This window comes from Calonectris borealis, chromosome 27, assembly GCF_964195595.1.
Source record: "Calonectris borealis chromosome 27, bCalBor7.hap1.2, whole genome shotgun sequence".
Taxonomy (NCBI): domain Eukaryota; kingdom Metazoa; phylum Chordata; class Aves; order Procellariiformes; family Procellariidae; genus Calonectris; species Calonectris borealis.
This window is the reverse complement of record NC_134338.1, coordinates 6,264,782-6,286,728: the sequence shown is the minus strand read 5'-3', so window position 1 is coordinate 6,286,728 and position 21,947 is coordinate 6,264,782. Positions and strand designations below refer to the sequence as shown.

At 41.5% G+C, this 21,947-nt stretch overlaps 1 protein-coding gene across 3 annotated transcripts; it reads right to left on the bottom strand.

Moving 5' to 3' along the window:
* Nucleotides 1-1,169: 1,169 nt before the first annotated feature.
* GMCL1 (germ cell-less 1, spermatogenesis associated) lies at nt 1,170-21,499 on the bottom strand. 3 transcript variants are annotated; one of them, XM_075174608.1, is made up of 15 exons: nt 21,188-21,491; nt 20,536-20,659; nt 17,623-17,719; nt 16,716-16,813; nt 16,113-16,225; nt 15,331-15,396; nt 15,071-15,155; nt 14,748-14,838; nt 14,125-14,265; nt 9,756-9,825; nt 4,982-5,057; nt 3,954-4,099; nt 3,657-3,744; nt 2,832-2,920; nt 2,456-2,533 (listed from the first exon to the last, which is right to left on the bottom strand). In XM_075174608.1, the coding sequence occupies exons 1-14, from the start codon at nt 21,367-21,369 to the stop codon at nt 2,834-2,836; spliced, it is 1,464 nt and encodes a 487-aa protein (XP_075030709.1). In that variant the 5' UTR covers nt 21,370-21,491; the 3' UTR covers nt 2,456-2,533; nt 2,832-2,833. The 3 variants fall into 3 exon arrangements, with proteins under 3 accessions (XP_075030708.1, XP_075030709.1, XP_075030710.1); XM_075174607.1 differs by lacking the exon at nt 2,832-2,920 and having other exon boundaries at nt 1,170-2,533; nt 21,188-21,499; XM_075174609.1 differs by lacking the exons at nt 2,456-2,533; nt 2,832-2,920; nt 3,657-3,744; nt 3,954-4,099; nt 4,982-5,057 and adding exons at nt 5,068-5,522; nt 8,444-8,496.
* Nucleotides 21,500-21,947: the final 448 nt, after the last annotated feature.

The following is a 21,947-nucleotide window of genomic DNA, read 5'->3' as shown; positions in this document are numbered from 1 at the left end:
GCAAAGAAAATGCATCTTAATGTGGGTGTTGGCTCCGCGCGGGGCAGGGGGAGTTAAATAAAGCCAAAGACTGTTCAGCTGCTAGCAGAAATGAGTGACTGTAGATTCACCCGATGTTGTTATTTTGTGTTTACAATATTTATTTTTAGTAATTGACTGCAATTATATTATATAGAAGCTTCCTTATTTTTGTACTTTTCATACCGTTTTCCTGAGTGTGGTGTTGTGCTTCTCAGCTCCCCTTTGCCACGATTGCTGCTCCTAGTCAGTGACAAATAAAAGAGAGAAAAAAAAAACAAAACCACTCACCCATTTTCTGGGGTAAGTTGTGATGTGTTTGGGTTTCGGTGCTCCTCTCACTCCTGCCCCCTGCACTGAGGCACTCCTGAGCAATCCCTTAGCAACGGCACCTGCACCACTGCCCCATCCCAAATCCCCGATCCTGTCCACTGGGAAGAAGGACCAAAGCTGGGAAGGGATTTGTTTCTTTGCACTGACAGTCCCTCCACAACTGGGAGGGCGAGGGGGGGCACAGGTAGGACCAGGACACCCGTAGATCAAGGGAAGGAGTCGTTAGTGTCTGGAAAAAAAAATCCAGATGAGTTTCATGCAAGCTCTTGCTCCATATCCCACATCCTCATTGCGCTGCAGCGTGGCGGTTCCCCGGCAGCAAGGGCAGATGTGCAGGGGGGTGTCCCTGGCTTGTCCAGGGTGAGCAGGGGCTGTGGGTGGACTGGGAGCCAGCGGGGTGCAAGGGCAGCGCAGGATCTGGACCTGAACGGGAGGTGCTAAGCCCTCAGCACAAAGCAGGAGCCCTGCGGCAGCTCAACCCACCACCAAAGCTTAGATTTCAACTCTGGCATTACATAAAAAACAGGTATTTTAACGTACCTGTTCTCTTTGGCCGTTAACAAGCAGCCCCTATTTCTTTCCACTTAATCAATCCACAGTTTTAAAGTCTCAGTACTTCTAGTTTAAAAAAAAAAAACAAACCTGCTTCCTTAAGTATCTAAATACCAAGTTCGATTCTGTAGCAGATGAACGCCTTAAACTGCTTCTGCTTTCTGCTTCCGAAGGAGTACGACACAACGCAAGATCATACAGAGGTGCATGGGGCTGAATCCAACAGAACAAGCTAGTCATGGCAGAAAAGGATAGACACTGGTGAGTATTCCACTTGAAATCATTTATTGACAAGTTGCCGTGTTTTTCCATCTTGCCTAACACATTTTTATCCTTGTTATAAACTACAAATGGTTTTATACTTTTCTGACAACATTAAAAAAATAGGCTACTAAAGAGGCAAAATTCCCACTTTGAATCCAAAAATCCTGCTGTAAGAATTCAAAATTGCAATAGACAAACATAAAACCCAACACATACAAAGAACAAATACAGTGTACCTCTTACACTTGACTCGTTCGTCAAACCAACTGAAAAGGAATCCCTTGTTCCCAGCTCTCACTTTGGACCCTGTGACCTTGCTTAACTGATGTGAAGTTTGTGTTAACACATACAACTCAAAAGGCACTCAAAGGTCACAAGTTCCTGAGCTAAAAGGGGATATGTTCCCAATGTAACAGTTAAAACAAGTCACAAAAAAACAATGTTTAAAAACTGGTATTTGGTTCATGTGAGTATAGTAAGCATTCAGTAGAACCCTAGCTGAAAGCTGCTGTAAAATCGACTCAAATGACGGTTAGTACAGTAGAGTATTTTCAGTACATGGAAAAAAATAATTCACTTAGGAGCATCCTTATTAGCAAATTCACGTGCTAAAAAGAAGAGATAAATATTTGCTGCAACGTTAAGAAAAGCCCAAGAACAAGAAAGAAATGTACGTGTATGAGATGCAATAAAGGCTTAAAAACAAGCAGGCTTGAAAGTCTGTACAGTTAAATAACTAACAAAAGTTGAGAGGCAACATTTACACAGATGTATTTGGCCCTAATGGAAAAGGACCACAAAAATAAGCAGAATATGGATCTGGTATTTACAGATCAGTTATTAAAAAAAAGCCCAAAAACCACACTAACAAAAAACACACAACGTGTGCTCAGAATCTGACAGGTAAGTTCGTAAGATGTCATTCACACAAATTCCCTATTTCCAATTTGGCTCAGTTTTCGCCCAGAAAAATAAACGTGTAACACCTCTCAAACACGGAATGGCTACTGTCTGAAGATGCAGGACAGAAATAAAAAAAAAATATGGGATAACTAGTTTTGGCCTATATAATTTCTGATCGTCTCTTCAGATATGCATAGGAGTATACTAAGGCCATATATATTTGCTACAGTGTAAGGCCTTTTTTGTTGTCAAAGCTCTGTGCGTCAGCAGGGCATTTAACGTAAAGCAGGCATACAGAGTTATAGAAGTGCTACTATATTCCACTGAAGAGGTCTCAGGCTTCCGAATTATCTAGCAGTGCCTCACTGTCGGCCTTCTTCTCTGGCGATGTGTACAAAAAGTTACAGCAGATATAGAGCGGGAAGATCAGGAGCGTACTGTCCAGATTCATTACTATCTCCTCCTGTAAAGCAAACACAGAGGACATTTGCATAGTAAGTGATGCCGTTAGAGGGAAGGGCATCAAAAAGCACACAAGACTGATACTAACAGGCATTCTATAAATTTTAATTCCTGTGTATTAAAAAGCAGAAGATAAAAAACCCCCCAAGATAGTAATTCCCCTTCACCTTAAGTAGATGTTTTATAATATTAACACTGGTAGGATATTCTCAAAATGCTTATAACCCTTTGACCCAGCGCTGCAAAACCTTCTGCATCAAAGATAACAGAACCGTAAGAAATGGCTGAGCAAACTTTACCTTCAAGCATGCTGGAGAGAAAGGGAGACTTTTCTGCCACTATCAGTTTCAGGAGATTTAATCAACCAGGCAACCCACAGCAGTCCGTACTTTAAAGCAAATTACAGTTTGTTGGTAGGAATTTTTTGGTTTTACTCTAGGAACTGGTTTTGGGGCAGCAAAAGTGAAACTTCATCCTACAGTCAGGATGGCATTTACAAGGAAAAGTTTTCTGTGTACGCACCATCTACACATCACCGCTGATTAGGATTTAAGAAACGTGATGATCAAGGCTTTCACATTCCTTACTAAATTCTGCTGTCACAGATGGGTGGAAATGGGCGCATTCTCTTAAGAAAACTCCCTCCTCTCTGAGGCTTTTTTTTTTTTTAACAGAGTAATAAATACCACCCTTGAACAATTTGCAGACATTCTTTTAACTCTTCAGCTTACAATACAAGAGAGTCTTCAAACAAACTCCAAATTTGCCTCTAAATAAGCAGGAGCCTGATGGACGTATTATTCAGACGGGCGATCGCACCAGTGTTGGAAGTCTGGGAAAGCGAGCAGTCGTCCAGCAGAAAACCACGCCAACAGCTGATAGCTTCAGCAGCTCCATGGGAACTAATTTCACTATTATCAACTCTAATGAAATCCACGCTATCCTACTGTAGTTACACTTCACAAATTAGCTTAATCTTCCACTACCGATAAAAGGAACACTTGAAATCCCACATAAGCAATGACAACAAGAACAACAACTCTTCAAAAGCAATGTTGACAGCATTTTTTCACGTCCTGGACTCCACAACTCAAGTTCAACAGCTGAAAAATCCACAGACATACCTGGTCCTTCTCAAGGGCGAGGATCTGATATCCTGTTGTTCTACTGTAGACAATTTTCCCACTGCTATCAAAAGAGGCTAGACGTAACCTAGGGATATAACAACAGTTACATTACTTAGTCTCCCATAACTTAGTTTTTCCAGCACAAAGCGCTTCTCCCAAGGAGACAGAATAACATTTTCAAACATAACTAACTTGGTGGCAACAAAATTTAATGCAAGCGCAGATGGAAAGACTTAGTTAAGGTAAGACATTTTAGCATACACCCCAGGGTCCGCCTTCTTGGTTATTGTTTACCTGAAGGCTATGTTTCTCCGAGGCTGCAGACTGACTGATCCACTGCATGGCTGATTCAGCGTATTCCGTTTGAAAATGATGTAACGATTTGTATAAGTAACAAGAAGGTCAAAGCCAAAGTTGAACCCAGTCCACCGCCAGCAGTACTGAAGGATGTAAGTTAAAAAACAAAAACTAGTCTGAGTATTGGCTACAACGTGAATGATAAGTACCGCTTCTCCAACAAATCAAACTTGGGAATGGGATTCTCAGCTACAGAGATGTACGGTGGATTCAGGGATCCTTGCCAACACCTATTTTAAACATAAGGCATCTTGGTAGGCAACCACTCACTTTAGCAGCCAACCTTTGCAGACAGATGACTACACGAGACGAGCTTAGTATCAGCTGCCTTCCCAACATACAAAAATACATTTAACACAAGTAGATCTAAAATACTTCTGCAGTCTAGTAACTGGTGCTGTATTTCTGAGTAGCACTGAACTACACGTCCCATTCACGCTTAAAGCGCTCCCTGGAGTACAACATCCTTATGTTAAGAGACTTCAGTGGGAAAAAAATTCACGTTTCCTGTTTTTTCACAGGACCTGTTACCTAAAGACACATATACGTATATGGAACACACAGGGGTTCTGGCTGTGGCTATTACGCATTTTATCTAGACAGCTTCCTTTTCCAGTTAAAACAAAAAAGACATCAGTGATCAGAGCTGTATTTTAACTGTATGTATTTTACAAGTCTCAAATGAGAAGTCACGGCTACGTTCCCTCCTTTCACACACTAAAAGTTTTTCCAAACATGGGCTTGCTTGCAGCGCTAGAACACAATTAAAACACTAATTCCTTATTCATCGCAAAGACAGCAAGCGTTTTCATCCTTCTAGGGAGAACAAAATAACTCCTTTAACGTACCATCTCCATTACATCTTTTTGATGCAGTTTGACAATTAAGACCTACGTGTTTTGAAAATACCTAACATGTCTAAGACATGTCAGCTATGCACAGGCTTAGCCACATGCCATACTTACATCACCATCCTTTGCAAGTTTTCGACCACACCTCATGCTGTTTCCTTCCAGTTCCTCTTTATTTATTTCTCGAGGCCTACAAAAAAAAGGGCATCTTTAAGGACACTTAAACAGCTTTGTACGGTACTTGAACGTGGGAAAGATGAACAGACCTGAGTAAACTGGTCTGAACGCACAACTGACCCTTCTCTGAGCAGAGCTTAGACTAGATGACCTCCCAGGATCCCTTCCAGCCCAAATTATCCCGTGAACATCCAACTACTCTACAAAACTGCAATATAAACCTCAGTTAGGTAGGACTTTTACAAAAGAACCTTTCCAGATAAGAAAATAATAGCTGTTGCAGCGACATACATTCTCCAACCCTCCTAAAAAAGCTAAGTCCTTTTTAAACACAGGAGTCCCGACTTAGCAGGCACAAACGTCCATGAGTGCTACTGCTAAGGAAGAGCTGCAGGACTCCGCAGAATAGCAGCGCCATGAAGAAGCACCCGCAGAGACATTGTGAAAGATTGCTCAAGTGGCTGGTTATGCAACTTGTCTAAAAAAAGTTTACCCACAGTGATCACGAAGTGCCACAAGCCTCTTGATTCTGTCATCCTATACCAACATGAACTTGTTTCACCCAACAGTTTCCACTGGCGCTTCCAAGACGTAGAAAATCTTGCAGAGCCAGCATCAGTAAAATCAGTCCCAGTTTTCCAGAGGTATGCCACTCACTTAACTTTAGACACGATTACATCATTAATCAAATAAGCAACCATTGCCAGAAAGTCTTCAAGTTACACTGAGGACAAACGTTTAAAGTGAGTATTATAAATCACAATGAAAGGCAACCCCCCCCCACGCAAGTTAAATTATAAACCCACAATATCAAACAATATACTTCAAGCTATATAAGCAAGAAGAAATGCAGCATCTGTTCTCTTCCTACTGTACACACACCACAAGAACTTGCGGCTATAGCTTTTAGGAACAAACTCAGTCTGTGGTCTTTTCGCCCCGTTTCTGTAAAAAACAATCCTGGAAGATTAAGTATTTTATGAATAAGTTAAGCAAATAAGCTAATCATGCTAACCAAATTCATCCAAAAACCTCCTATGTGCTTTTTCCACATCTTCTAGCTGAACTGGTTATGTAGCTGACCTAAATTCAGCAATGGTGATAAAAGATTTATTTCTGTTTAATTAGTGACAAATTTCACAAACATTAGTACATAATGTTCAGACAGACATTAGTATTCCCCCTCTCAGTTCCTCGAGCAGCCTCAGAAGATGCAAAACTTCCAGCTTTAACCACTTACACTGGCCTACCATATGCTTAGTGAACAGTCAAGTTATTCTGTTTCATTCTTAAAGACTGCCAAAGAGACTATTAGAGTAGAAACGATTCCAGTCATGGACTTGAAAGATCTGTCTTGCATCTGCCACAGAACAAATGTTTAATTAAAAAAAAAAGTGATCCACTTTAGCACAACAAGTAAACCTTGAGCAGCTACAGTTCAAAGTCACAAACTCCAGTATTACACTACAAAATTCTCGAATTCTGAAGAGTGAATAAACAGTTTAGTCCTTTTAAATGCAAACTACGTAAAGTAGAAGAGAAGCATTTTCTTCTCCTCTCTAAAGTTACCAAAAGAGCAAACCACATCACACATTTCAAAGCAATACCATTTCCATATTGGCAGTCCTAGAATAAGCAGGTGCAATTATGCTATGCACCAGGTGGGATATGAAAATAGAGCCTTACTTCAGCTCACTGGGAGTCAGACTTCACATTTCATTCAGCTTACTAAGTTTGCATCCTTATCTCCAAGGAAAAAAAATGCGTTAAGATACCGATACAGGCAGTAAGTGTGAGAGGAAGGGCAGCAGATCTGGATAAAAGTCTTATAAAACCTTAATTCTTTTCTTTCAGCTACAGGTTGGTCGAATGTCCACAATATTTGCTTTAATACAAAGGAACAGTTGCATGTCTTCCCTTCTAAGACACGAGTTACGAACCACAGGCATCTCACTGCAGGGTGGCACGACAGCTTGCCAGTAGAATACAGAGAAGTGATCTCGGGACTTCAAATAACATTTATCTTCTCAGAGATTGCATGCTGCGGCTTAGCGACATTACAACTGAACTGCACATAACTACAGGGAAGCACTCCAAGCATGCATGCACACGCACCCCCCTACCATCTCCCTCCCACACAACTCCAGAGAACACCCTGTTCAAAGACAATTAGTCCATTATTGACTATTAAACAAACAGGAACCTGGATGCCACCTTGAACCATTACGTTTGTGTACTACTAAAGTCAAAAGCTAAGACATACTGAGAAGAAACACTACATCTCACCCACTTCTTACCATTGCCATTAATGAAAGACCTTGGCAATGAATGGCAGAATAAGAGACTCGGACAAAGAGATGTCTACTGTTAAGTACAACTTTCTTTGCCTGAGATTTTCAGTTTTAGCTGTCTTAAAAAAAAAAAAAATCCCATACTGCAAAAGAGAAAACTAGACAAGCAAGAAAAACATGGAAAAATAATCTGCTCATTCCAAGAGTCACTGAAATAATCAGCACTGTAGTTGAACATAAAAGTTACTCATTTTAAAAGCTGGTATGATCCCCATCATCTTCACTTCAGTTTTGTATGAGAGCTTACTTTTTCAGAAGCATGTGTATCTGATGACTGACAATTAAAATACTCTCACTGCATTACAGTGAGCTACGAAAAGACATCAAAAATAAGCAAATACACGGTCTTATCTTGTGTCAGAATTTTGATGACTATGTTAATACTCACTTTCATATTAACCGTGGTTCCCATACGAGCTAGAAGGTAATGCACAATGTACGTTCGTCTACTGTTAGATACATCAATGACAGCGTTATAAGAAAAGTCTTCCCAAGAAAGCAATAGTATCAGAAACAAGCTATGACCACCTGACATTAATCTTCAGGAGCTGAAATGATGAGATTCACAGTTACATACTTTACGATTTTCTAAAGCACTGCTATTGATAAAGAGAACCACTTCTTCAAGATCTTCTTAAGACCAAAGTCTGAGTTCTGGGGATTTTTTACACTATTGCATGATAACACGAAATGGAAGTAATTAAGGAAGTATTTCCTACATAATACGCAATTAAGCCACAGAAGCCACTGCCACAGGGTGTTGGAGCTAAAGCATAAGCTGTTTCAAAACAGAACTGCACGTATTTAAGAACAGGTCTATTGGTGGTTGGTCGTTCAATAACGATCCAGCCAAAACCTCCAGGTGGAAAATCCTTAACTACTCGCTGCCAGAGAAGCACATCAAGAGAACACTCACTCTTCACTTTAAAGGAAGATGGGAGATTTGTAACTCTACCGCTGAAGGCTGCCACAGTCTGCGTGGCCTTTGGTTCAAATCAGGACAGTGGTTCTTACGCTTTTCAGACTGCAATTAATAAGTTAAGCCTACCATTGCAATTGAACATGCTCATCTTCAGAACGGCAAATGCTGGGCTAACAGAACTGATGGAAGAAAATAAAGAAGTTGGTTTATTGGTTTTTGAAAAGTAACAAACATTTTGCAGCTTCCTGACCTGATATTTATTCTCCAAAAGCACACCAAGATCTAGGAGAGAAGACAAAGGCAGGAACAACTTCCCCAGCTGCATTTTGCCATAGTTTCAGTATTTAGAAAGAGATCAAGGGACCTGGCTCGATGCAACGTGGCAAAAAGCAAGCAGAAGGAAGGGAAACAGTTTGCGATTACACGCATACATGTAACGTACACTAAATCAACATGCCTCGCTGCCCAAGCCACCAGCGACAACCCTTGTTAGGCACAGGCTCAAGAAACGCAACTACGCGTTACCCACACAGACACCAGTCAGGGTGTTACAGAAAGTACAGCTACATGCAAATCTTTGAGAGGGCACAGAAACATGGTAGTCGTCATGGAATTTCCTCAATGGCAATGCAATGCCAACACAGCGCAGCACATGGTCTAGGAAGGAGAAAAGGTAGGATATAAAATAGGAGGATTACGGAGAGAACAGGGTTTTAGCAGTGGGGAAGGATGCACTGGCTGGGAAAAGCTGGAGGTGCTGGCAGCGAAGAGAGCTATCAAACAGAAATGCTGGGTGGGGGAAAGGCTGTGAAATTAGAAGGGAATGAGGCGAACAGGTCACAGGATGCCAAGCCCTGCTGGGTGCTGGGCCCTCGCTCGCTGCCTGGGAGGCTAGGATGGGAGAGGCAGGAACAAAGGTTAGCGCGCAGTAATCCCCACATAAACAAAAAATGACAAATTGCCTGCTACGCCAATACAGTTAGTTACACCGCACCACAACCTCTTGCCCACCTAGCCCAGGGAGGAAGGAAGCAGGGCGGAAAAGGCTTCTTCTCCATCTGCAGTACTTTTCCTAAAACAGTCCTTAAAATGGAAGGCTAATAAGTTATTCTTTCACAGCCTCAACACGTGTTTCAAGGCAAACTACTGGTGAGAAGCATTAACCAACATAAAAGAAAATACAGAACATCCCTCCCCAGCGTTTACCTCTGGTCGCATTATACAAGTTTTCTAGAGTTCTGCTGTTTAAAGGACGGGAGATCAGCCAGCCCAAGGGAACAGACGGCTCCACAGAGAACAACAGAGTTTAAAACCACTGAAGTATGCTTTCCCCCCCGCTCTCCTTAATGTAAACTCCAAAAGTTAATCATGTCAGAATTTATGACAGGAAGGTTTCTAATTTAAGAAAGAAAAAAAGGAAAGCCTGTAATATACCTACCCAATATCATTGTCTTGTTCTGCTCTGAGCATGGCAAACCACTGCTGTTTGTAAACAGAGGACAGCCATTCTAAAATTAAAAAAAAATAAATAAGCTTGGTGTTGTCTTTGGAGCTGGGAATGGGGATGTTCATAAACATTTGAAATATAGAAATAAAATTACATTGAAATAATAAGGTTACACTTATTAACTGGATGGCCTATGCAAACCCACCACCTGATAACGCGCTTGTGTTATTCATCTCCAGGCCTCAACTACAGAAGAAGCGGTACAGATAAAAATCAACAACTAACACTAAGTAACTCAGGACTACGTTCACCTTATCAAGCATTCATGATTGCCAGAAGTGATGCAACTCAACACATTTTCTCGGCGCACAAAGTTCTGTTAAGCCAAGGAGCTTGTTAACAAGCTCTTGGGAGAAGATGCTGTTTTCTGAATCCCCAGCAGAATTCTACACAAGTTAAACAAGAAGAAAACAGAATCAAAGGATAAAGGAAACAGTGACTTATCACGGATATGGTAAAAACAAACAGAAATTGTCCCCTACTAGGAATAAACATAAATCATGTCTTCCTCTGAGAACACCATAAAGATTTTATCGGCTGTATTAATTTAACAGTTGCAACCAAGAGATAAAACAGAACAAAAACTAATAGCTTGTAAATCAGTTACACGAAAGGGATCAGAGACACCCAAAAGCACAGTATGTAAGTTCTTCTTAGTCAAGATAACGAACAGGGGCAAGTATGCAAGGTCACGTACGAGAACAAACTCGATGGAGGACTGGACTGGGATGATAGAAACAGTAAGAACCACTGTTACCACGAAAACAAAACAGGTAGTTGATGAAGATGATAGAAGGGAGAAAAAGTGAGATCATAGTGCTGAGATCGCCTTAGAAGTCTCAGACACAAAAAATAAAACCAGCCCTTGCTCTACTAACTCTAGAGTTAAGATTCAGACTGCGATAGGACCAAAATAGGAATTAACCAAAGTACAACAGAAAGTATAAAAATGGTTTAAGGAAAACTACACAGGTTAGGAACAGAGAATGGATGTGCTGGAAGGAAAAAAAATGAAAATCAGGAGATAGAGCATCTTCTCTATTTTTGTATATGTACATATCTATTTCATACCTCATATTTCAACTGTAGTTCATCTGTTAATTTGTAAACATTAAGAGGGAAAATACTGTTTAGGAAATGTTCAGAAGTTACGAGGTAAAACAGAACAATGAACGCTTCGCTGCTTACAGACAGACACATCATGTATTTCTGTCTCTTACACCTTTTCTGTGCAAACAAGAACAGACTCCCTGTTGTGAATGCCTAATGCAGTATTTCAATTTTCTCCTGAAAACACATACAGGTTATTAAAAGGAAAAAAAAAACCAAACCACCGTTTCTTTCAACTATTCAACATGATTGCCTTCTTTACCTCCCTGAGAACAATTTAATCTAGAATAATCTAAACGGCTTAGACTACAATACAAACTACCCAGCAACTTCCACATTTGTAGACTCTCTCAGGTACGATGCAATCACCTCAAATATAAGATGCTGCCAGCCAATAATCTGTTTGAAAGTGCAGCACCAACATTTATCTAAGCCTCCTTTTAAATGATGAGCAAAAGTTCCTGATCTTAACACAGCTTTTGGCTACAAACTGGTATCAACAGATTACAAGGGCTATCAAGTATTAAACTCTAACAGCACTTCATTACACACATAGAGGTCTCCACATTCTATTCTTCTTCCCCTCCCGCTCTCCCAGTTCTCTTGGAATTCAAACTTTTTTCTTTTTAATTAATAATCAGTGGTAGAGCGTAAACAGCAGATACTCTTCCTGCACTAACCACACACTCATTGTCACCACACTGCCTTTCCCCCTGTACGACTGCAGAGCGACCAAGCCTGTTTCAGCATTTATCACAGCTTATGAACGGTTTAACTATGAAAGAGTAAACATTTTGCTCTCTAATACCTTGTGAACTAAGCAAAACTTGCACATTCTTTTTCAGTAAGCACAAGCAAATCAGCCTCAAAGCTGCAATTAATCTTGTAACAATTTAAGAAACACTCTTCCTCTGACGTACGTAGATAGAAGGGTTTGAGTATGGACACAAAATTTATCCACTGAAGAACGCCAAGAAAAGGCTGCCCATCACAGTTCTGGTAAGTGATAACAAGAGCAACACTGAGAGAAGGAAATCAAGCCTAGTACTGGCAAATTTCTGGTTTGCAACATCTTATTCAGATGCTGACAAAGCCACTTCACAAGGAAATAATCCACTGTTCTCCTGCATCATCATTAAATTAAGGATCTAAAGGGTCCAAAGTTGTCTTATTTTGTATTACAGGATGAAGATGCCTTGCACTTAGATTATAATCTGTACCAATATCAGCCTTAAGTAATATGGATGATATTTACTTTATACATCACTTAAGCGTATAAAATATCAGATATCAAAGATCAGATCTGTTCTTTTTATGCGTAATAGAAAATTTTATCACTTGCTCGAGGTCAAGAACTGCCCCACCTACTGGACATAACCGACCAAACCATTCCTCCAAAGCGCACCCCCGCTCCACGCAGCAGTCCGTAAGGCACTGCCTCCACCTGCTGTTCGAAGAACACTTTTAAACAGACGTTTTGAGCACAGGATAACCGAGTTCCTTCATATTTTGCTTTGTCAGAACTAGTGCAGAAGACAGTCTCTTCTCCACCTATTACGGCATTCATTTCAACCAGAACTGGGAGTAGGGAAAGCCAGGACATTTAAGCAGCAGTAGTTGTCCACTTCCACTCACGAGACTGAAAGATTTCTAGCACGGTACCCTCCCCACAGGTACCCCCTATCACAGAGGGTCGTAATTCAGCTTCCGACAGCTGCATTCTTCAAACATTTCAAAGTGTGAGAAAGAGGTGCTCAAAGTTATTCGGACACGCCGCTACAAAGAGCAACTAAGGCACTATTTCTGGCAGAGACAGGATACGGCAGTACGAGACAAACCGAGTCAAGCGAAGCTCGCTACATCATCTTAATGGCAAGGAAAGTGTTTTAAAAGCATCTAACAATTTGATCAGGCTTCAGAAGAAATATCCCGACAAGTCTGTTCTGGAATTATATCATCATTGTGTTGACATCTATGGCAGCATGAAGGAAAAAGCCAGTATGAGATGAAAAAAATAATTTTAATTTTAGAGGAAGATAGCAGTGTAACTCAAAGACAGGTTAAATATTTACGTATGGCAAGAGTCCAAAGCGACCCCCTACAAGTATGGACAGATGACAAGAACACAGTTGTCAAGAAGTTACAAAGAAGAGTGATAAACAGCTCAATAAAAGCAGTCTTAATTAACATTTGGCAATTACACCTATAAATAGACATCACAGAGACACAGATGAATGGATAGTTATACTGTGGACAGATATTAAAAATTCAAAGGCAGAGCATGAGAAGTCCAAACACCATTACAAGGAGCACAACTAAATAAATATTAAAAAAAAAAAGGAAAAAGAAGGAGGGGCAGGCGTTTCACATGATAAAAGATATGAATATAGTAGAAAAACTTTTTCAAGTGAGAGCCCAACTTGATAACTCAATTCCAGTCTTATTTGTCTATCAGCAGCCAGGTTTACACAGCTTCCAAGCTAAGAACAAAGCCTATCTGAACTCGGACTTCAGCAGCAAGATGAGAATGGGGCTTTTTATTTTCCAGTGATAACGTAATGTTAATAGCAGTAATCTATAACAACATTAAATGGCATTTCACTCTATGGGCTTCAAAAAGCACCAGGACCTAGAATGAGGATGTATTTTATACAAGTCAAAATGCAAAAAATAGGACAAGAGTGGGATACGTAAATACCCTAAATATCTGTTAGTAAACAACACTTTGAAGATAGGAAAAGAGTTCACAGCATCTTATGCTTTTGGTTTTCATTTTCAGGTATTATTCCAAATGCTATCAAAAACTACCCAGCTCTTTTTAAAAAGATAACGGCTAGAAAACAGTTGAGTCACAGCAAGTTTTGCTCTCTTAGAAGGAAAAGGGTTTTTGCATGTCTGGGGCTCTGGGGTCTCTTAAACGCTGATAATGTACTATGTATTGATTATAGAGTATTTTGATAAACCGACTGATCAACGAAATGCTTAACACACCTACGTGTGTGCCTATTAAAACTTTTACGCATGTAAATTTAATATTCAGCTCCTGCTGGATCTTCAGCCACAATTCAGACGTTGGAGATAAACACGTGAGTGATAAGACCAGTAAACGCACCTAGATCTTCCCAATTACTCTCGTGCAGGACAGGCTAGGAAAGGCACACAAAACGTGATGAGCTGAGTACTCACTCACCTGAGGGTATTAGGGAATCTCTCTCAATAATTCTGGCTGATGCCAAGTCACTGATGATATACTGTAATCTCAGGTGTGTGAACACCGGCAGGAAAGCATTCCCCTGTTCTGATTCCAGGAATGCAGTGTCATCCTCAAAGTCTGCAAGACAGAGCACCTGTATTACAATTTGTTCTCCTAAATATTTTCCAGACCCTGTTTGTATTTGAGATTGAGTTTTAACTTATTGATCAGAGGAAGTTATTATGCACAGGCAAATCATCTTTTGCAGCTAAAATTAAGAAATTACTTACATTCAAATCCTTTCAGCAGAAATGTTAGACGAAACTTTTCCTCTTTTGAAACACACTAGTGCCTTCTAGTGAGAAGGCAACAAAAGCTTGCCCTAACTGAACAACAGCAAAAGCAACAAAGCAAAAATAGTGACCATGTCTGCTCACTCGAAAACATGGGGACAAAACAGTGAAAAAGCTATCCATGTTGAGAATCTGATGCCAGGGACCGCTAGCAGAGGCAAGCCTTCCCAGAGAAAACGGGAGGAAGTCTGGAAGCGGAGGAAGACTCCTGTATTTTACTTCTAACCAGCACCTTCCACAACCCAAGGCCATGCCAATTAATCCTACCTTTCCTACGCTTGGCAAACCAGGCATCAGCTTCGGTTAAGAGTTGTTTCAAAGACCCATTCCAAGAAGGCACTAGCTGAAGGAACATCCACTAGGTAAAATAAACAAACTCTAGTGAGTTAATTGAAGAAGTTTTCAAATAAGTAATACATGCATTATCAAAGGGACATTTTCATAATGCATTCATTCCTACAAGGATTCTGATATTATATTAAATACGTCCAGTAAATACCCAAAAGGTTAAAATTCTCATTGCGTTACAAATCAACTACTTCTCAGGAATTCAGCTTCATAAAGCCCCAGCCAGCCCCTTTGCTAAGTACCTTTTTGAGAGCAGTATACACATCCATTTCCACTTGCATTACAAATAGGTTAGAAGAGCTAATCAGCTGTTTCATGAGGTTTATGCTGAAAAAAAAAAAAAAAAAAGTCGGTAAGAGTTCTCTGAGACAATATAGACAAAAACAAGAAAGGAAGCTAGGTAACCAGCCGTCATCAATAGCCTAGAAAGTCATTTGCAGTGAGCTATATACTTCGGAAGAAATTGTACTTCATCACTCAAAGTTAACTGAAGCCTGAATACCTGAGTTCTTTGAAGAGTTCAACACTCTGGTGAGTCATCAGGTTATTCAAGAGCCATTCAAGGCACCTAGATTAAAAGCAAGGAGTTAGGACCTTCTTTTTTTTCTTATATACGTCAACATTCCCGCAACAGTTGCTCGGGCTCACAAAGCCTAATTATGTACCGCATGATTTTGAAATACTGCTTTAACCCAAGACATGAATGCATAAAAATATGAAAAACAGTTATTTCAAAAACATGAAGGTTACCATAAAATCTTCCAGACTTTTCTGTAACTCTTAAAGTTGCATTTAGTTCCTCTCAGGGTACAGTGGAAGCTAAATTCAAAGTACTATTACTGCCACAAAAAGCTCTGAGAACACACTAATTCACAGCAGAAGGAAGCAGTTAGCACTAACCTCAGCATTCTGCTCCCAAATGTAATTATCCCTCCTAATTAAGATAAAGTTAAGCTTAAGTTCTGAATATTAAAGCAGCTTTGCGATAAAACAGTCAGTGATCACCAGTATTATTTCATTGTCAAACTGAAGCCCAAACGTATCGTCTTTACTAATATACTTCAGTAATTAATTCATTCACAGCACAGGCCAATCAATCTACCATAATCTACACCAATTTTAAGGTAACTGATTATAGCAGAAACTCAAAAACTAAATAGGACAAGCACAGCCCAAGTCAGATAGCTTTAAAAAAAAAAATTAACTCGGGCATTATTTTACTGTTTGTAAATTCACACTTTTAATTAGCAATGTACAAAGCAGCTTGGAGAAAGTAATTCTTACTTTTTCTTCACAGAGTCTAACCCGTATGTCCCCGCTGAATTATAATAACCACACACGGTTTTTGCATTAATGGTTTCCTTCATTGTTTCACCACATTGCTGGATTAAGCCATCCTGTGGGGAGGAAAAAACCCACAAATATTCAAAGTTTTAATTTCCCAACAGGAAGTGTCAAAGATCGTGCAGTTCATACAAATTTTCATGTCTGAACAATTACCAAAGTCACACATGCTACAGTGACCTATGCTGTGCTACCCAGAAAATTTAAACCAACATTCCTCAGAAAAATAGATTTTTCTTAAGAATATATCACGTGAAAGAAAACCTTAATGAATACCTTCAGGGTAGAACAAATGAGCTGTTGTTAAAACATATTTTAATCTACTTCTAGATATGATTCTCAAGGCAGCACTTAATATTACAACTGAATCTTAGTCATAGCATTTTTAAATAAAACCACTGCATTATGTTTGGGTTTCTTCCCACTTAGTCTGAAAAGATGATTCATTTCTCTGGGTGAAACAGTACACGCGTGTGAGTATATTACGAACTGTTATCTTTATCTGAAAAGAAAGCGTAAAAATATTGCATATTTATTACTTACAAGCTGCAGCATGCAGGCTGCTGCTAAAAGTGCAACTACTCGACTGGGTTTTATTAACACATCATCTCTATACAGTGAGCCAAAAGCCACCTGTAGAGCTGAAAAGAGTACAAGTGTCAAACAAAGATAGGACATTAACATGGATAACAAAAAGAATCCTTAAATAGAACCAACCAGTGCAGCACACGTTCTCTACAATCTTATTTGCTCTGGATAAAAAGCTAGTGTTTAGCAGCCTAAGCACACACATAAACAGAAAACACAAAACATGGCATTAATCAATAAAATACAGTCCTTTTCACCATTTAAACAAAATATTCATCTTAAAACAGCCACCAAGTCACGCCACGGAGCAACGCGGAGAGCAGTAAAACTAGATAAAAAGAAGCTAAACCTCATGATCCTTCTCTGCAACTGATCACTAGCGTAATGTTGAAATATTATGATGTTGCAAGTTTCTATGTAATTCTTCTGAAAAACACTACTTCTTCACTCCGTGGGGCTTGGAACCCTAGCAAAACATTCTGCCAACTCCCATCGGTCCCCTGCGAGCACTCCACTCGGTCGCTTTTCAAGACCAGACAGATGAAGATGTGATTCCCACTAAGACTTGGGTCTCCACAAGAGTTGCATACATTGATCTCAAGAGCCCCGATGCCAAAACAACAGGACAAGTGGTTGTTTTTCAGCTGCACTTCCCGACTCAGAGATACAAAAATGAATTCAACTCTACTGGTGACCCAAATTAAGCTCAAAACTGAATGAGCACAGAACTCATTCTCTCAAGTTTCTTATTTACTACTTTGAAAATTATTCTTTTAAAAAAAAAAATTTCAGTTATTTTTTGTCAGGTTCAACTTAACCTTTACCTTCAGAGTTTACGTTAAAATAAAAAGTTCCCCGTTACCTTCTATATCAATATTTTGGTCAGGAATCTCCAACTCTATGATGTTCATGCTAGATTCTTTCCAAGATCCACTGAACATACTGGAAAAGTAGCCTGACTATATGAGGGAAGACGAGAGAAAAAGAACTCAAGTAAGAGACTTCATTCAAATTAAAACTGTCAAAAGCAGAACACGGAACAAAAAATCGTTAATATTTACCTTTATGCAGAACAAAATGTATTAAGGGACCTTTTCACAAGCTAAAACATTCTGACATACTTGAGAAAGGGCTAATTATAGTTGCTCTATTTCTGAAAGTGAAAATGCGTATAGAAAATTTGGACTACATGTCTGTAATCAGAGTAAGTAAAGAGCTTTCAAGGGCCAGAAAAGCCACATAAGCTCTTTTCCTACAAACCACACCACCAATGGGGATATAATTAGTCCAAGAATTAAGTCCTTAATGTTACCGGCGGACAACAAATCCTGCAGGCATTAGGGAATGCCAGTTGGGGTATTGGGGGCGGGGGGGAAAGCATGCAAGACATACAAATTAATGTACAGGGTTGTGGTCTCATACCAAGGACACATACACATACACCATTTATGTAAATATACCTTTTATTATAAAGTGTAAGGCATATAAAACTAGAATTTGATAGGTTTCCATCCAAATGAAGTGAAATACACTGCTCTACTAGGATTCATGATTTTCCTTCTCAGCAGCAGATGTGCCCATTATGAGATGCTATCACTCACTGAAGTTTACCTGAGAGATCAAAAAAATAAAGTCTATTTGTACAGCACCATATTCCCTGACCTCTTAACTCAGCATTTCAACTCAGGGCAGCAAATAACATACAATCCAATTTTGGTTTTATTTGATTATGTAACTATTTCTATACCTTCGGCATATCCCCTAACTATGATGACATACAACACACTACTCTCAAAACCAGGACCTTATTCATCTTACCAGTCCTCACGAGGCTACCTTAGCTTTGCCACGTAGATCAACTCCTCAATTTCATGAGAATTCATTTTAGTAAACAGTATCAGAAAAAGGAAATCCTCCGTTTCTCAGATCTGCCATTCACGGGTAGAGCAGCACCTTACTGACATTTATCAAACTAAATGCAGTAACTTGAGAGACTAGGGGAACAGAAACATTCGGACCGACATAGTCTGCTCAACGAGGCAGAGGAGTCACAATTTCACTAAGAGAGAGTTATTTTTAACATCCAAAAATATTTTACCTAGAGTAACATAATTCAAATGACAGAGCGTGAATTGAAATAGAAACCTGACTTAGGAGAACGGTTAACTTAACCCCAAAATTTCATCTCACAAGAACACCACTTGTACAACAAGGCCTCTACAGAACAAAACTGCAATTTCCAAAGTCTGTTAAAAAGCATCCACGGAAGCGATTTAATATTCAGTTTTAGTCATCAATCCAGACTAAGTTTTTAGGACTAGCTTCGTGAACTTGAGACGTAGCAACAACAGAATCACAAAGACATTAAAAACATCATCGCCAACAACAGTCTAAGGACGCACCAGCAATGTGCCCACCCTGTTCACGCCGCACAACACCCGTCTGACTGTCCAACCCACTCATATCCTCCCTCTGTTATAGAGTCAAAAGCGAGCCGACGCTTACAGCCGTGTCTGCCAGCTGCCCTCCCTGGTCAAACACACCCACGGTTCTATCCAGAGACAGCTGTCGCTGGTCAACCTTGGGCTATACATAAGTGACTTTCCTGCCCTCATTTTATGCTCTTTAAAAGGTTCTAACGCATGGGAAAGGCTTCTTCCTACAAGAAAGCAATGAAGTTTCCCTCACTGTGGCCGATGTAAGTAATTGCTGTACCCGCACTGGAATCATGGCTTTAACACAACAACAAAAAAATCAAGAATTCGCTTCTACCATCACTTGTTACACCAGAGAAACCGCACTCAGCCTGCTGAGCATCCCACAGCGACACCTCCACCTTCTAACACAAAAAAACTGCTCTGTGTTTGACTACAGCTAACAAAGAAGCGCACACACATCTTCAGGTATAGTACCTGACGTTACTTTCTCTTCTCGCTTCAAATAAATTGCTTCCAAGGTTAGACTCCCGCTTTAAAGTTAACGGCACAACTGAATTAGACATTTCAAGACAAAGCCATGGTTTCTCCCCACTTCTGTCACAGGAAAAGTAATAAAGAGAACAGACAGTAAAGATAACAGCACCTCTTCACTCCCAAAACACAAAAAGTAACACAAAGAACTTCACCTTAATACAAGCCCAAAATAAAATGCTTGTAGAAACAGCATCTTTTTTGTAGGTACGCACTAAGATTTATTCCTTTTTACAGCTTCTGTGCATACCTTTCTCATGCAGTAGCAAGAAAGCCTTCATCCAAGGATGAAGGCTGTGTAACAGAGACCCAGCTCCAGCAATTTCACTTCAGGTTCCTACACCTGAGCCCCAATGAACAGTAACATTGAACTGGGTCAGCACGTGCTTTACAAATCCATTCTGGAAGCGCTTTCTTTGCTCTGCAATGATATTAACATCGCAGGAGACTCTCAGCCATTTGTTTAGCAAACAAGAACATGTTCTCAGGACATCAAAAGACAATTTGCAGGACTGTTTTCACAAAGGATGCGCCAAGGTTAAGACGAGTAGATTAAAAAAATGAAATAGCAAGAGACAGAAGCAAAGAAAGTTTTCAAACACGAAGCTACAGCTACGCTTCCTAACATTACCACCAAAAGCACAACACAAGTTGTTTAACTGTTTGCATCCACAGAAAGAGTGATAAGTCAGAAATATAAGGGGGGGAAAAAGAAAATAAAAAAGTGCAAGTCACACTTAACATTTACCAGATGTTCTTGTATTAAAAATACAGTTTCTATTGCGAGTAAGAAAGAAGCCGCTTACCTGACACAAATATATCTTATGCAAATTCCACTCCTCTCCCAGAGCACAGATCTTGATATCACTGTTCTCCCCATTCAAAAACAGAGTCTGATAAATATACTTAGAAGTGCTTTTCAATTTTTTCCTATACAAAAAGGCAAACAGAGACACACTCCTTCAAATTTTTCTGTTACAGAAGAAACACTAAGTATAAAGTACTCGACAGCAGTTTTTTTTCTCCCCATAATGGATTGACCTCCCCCCCGCCGTTGCCCCCATGACTTCCCTGCTCTTGTTTACTACAGCTGCTGCTGGGACCTTTCCAAAGCAAACAAAAAACTATCCCCTGGCCCAGGCCCACCACCAGCCTCGCACCTCCCCCTCCCCCCCGCCTCCTTCCTGCACGACAAGCCCCTGAAGACCGGGCTCGGTCCTCAAGTGTCCTAACCCCTGCCCCCATAACCCATCACCCACTCCCGACCCTCCCAGGCCCCTCAGCCCCACGCAGCCCCTTCTTCTCGCCTCACCACCTCAGGGACAACGCGACAGCCGCCGGGCCTGCGGCCCCTTCCCGCCACCCACCCCCTGACAGACCCACGGCCACGACCGAGGCCCACAGCCCGCTCAGAGCCGGCGACCACCAGCCCCCCCTCAGCCGCGGTGCAGCCCGGACCTGCGGGGCGTGTTGAGGAGCCGCTCCTCCCGCTCGGCCTCGCCGTCGCTGTCGCTGTCACCGGGCCCCTCGGCCCCACCGCGCTTCCTCTTGCCGCCCCGGCCGCCGCCGGCCCCGGCCGGCCCATCGCCGCGCGGCAGGCGCACCCGCCGCCTCAGCACCCGGCTGCTCAGCGAGCCCATCGCCGCTCCGCCGTCTCCGCCGTCTCCTCATGGGGCCGCCCGGAGCGGAGCGGGGACGGAGCGGGGACGGCGCCGCGGGTGACAGCGGCGCCTCAGCAGCGGCCGGCGGCGGCCATTGCCACCGCGCCTCTGCGCCTGCGCGGGGAGGGGGGCGAGGGCGCATGCGCGGCAGCGGCTGCAGTCTGCGCATGCGCCGGCGCGAAGGGCCACGCGCAGCCGCCGGGGGTCCCGGCCCGCTGCAGGGACGAGCAGTAGTGCAAAAGCAATAATGCAACCCAATGCAGCGCCCCAGCGTCGTCACAGCTCGGTGGATGACCGAGAGGAACCGCCCGGGTTACTGAGCTGCAAGCGGGAGCAGCATCAGCAATGCAACTGCAGCAGCGGGGGGGCGCGGGGCTGCACCCCCAAATCTGCCCCACAGACACTGGTGGTTCCCCCCAGACACAGCATGGGATTTTATAAACCATTTCTCAAAGTGCTGCTGGAGGGGGATGGACAGCATTTGCCTCTTCCTCATGAGCAGGAGACGTGCCCCCCAGCAGCGTGCCACCGGCGGGACGGGGCCCCGGGCACCCCGG

Excerpts from the sequence above, each read along its gene's own strand:
- GMCL1 (XM_075174607.1), bottom strand. The coding sequence starts at position 21,369 with ATGGGCTCGCTGAGCAGCCGGGTGCTGAGGCGGCGGGTGCGCCTGCCG. Across the intron at positions 5,058-9,755 it reads GAACAAGACAATGATATTGG|GCCTCGAGAAATAAATAAAG; the intron begins GTAGGTATATTA and ends TTTTTTTTGTAG. Across the intron at positions 4,100-4,981 it reads AACTTGCAAAGGATGGTGAT|TACTGCTGGCGGTGGACTGG; the intron begins GTAAGTATGGCA and ends TACATCCTTCAG.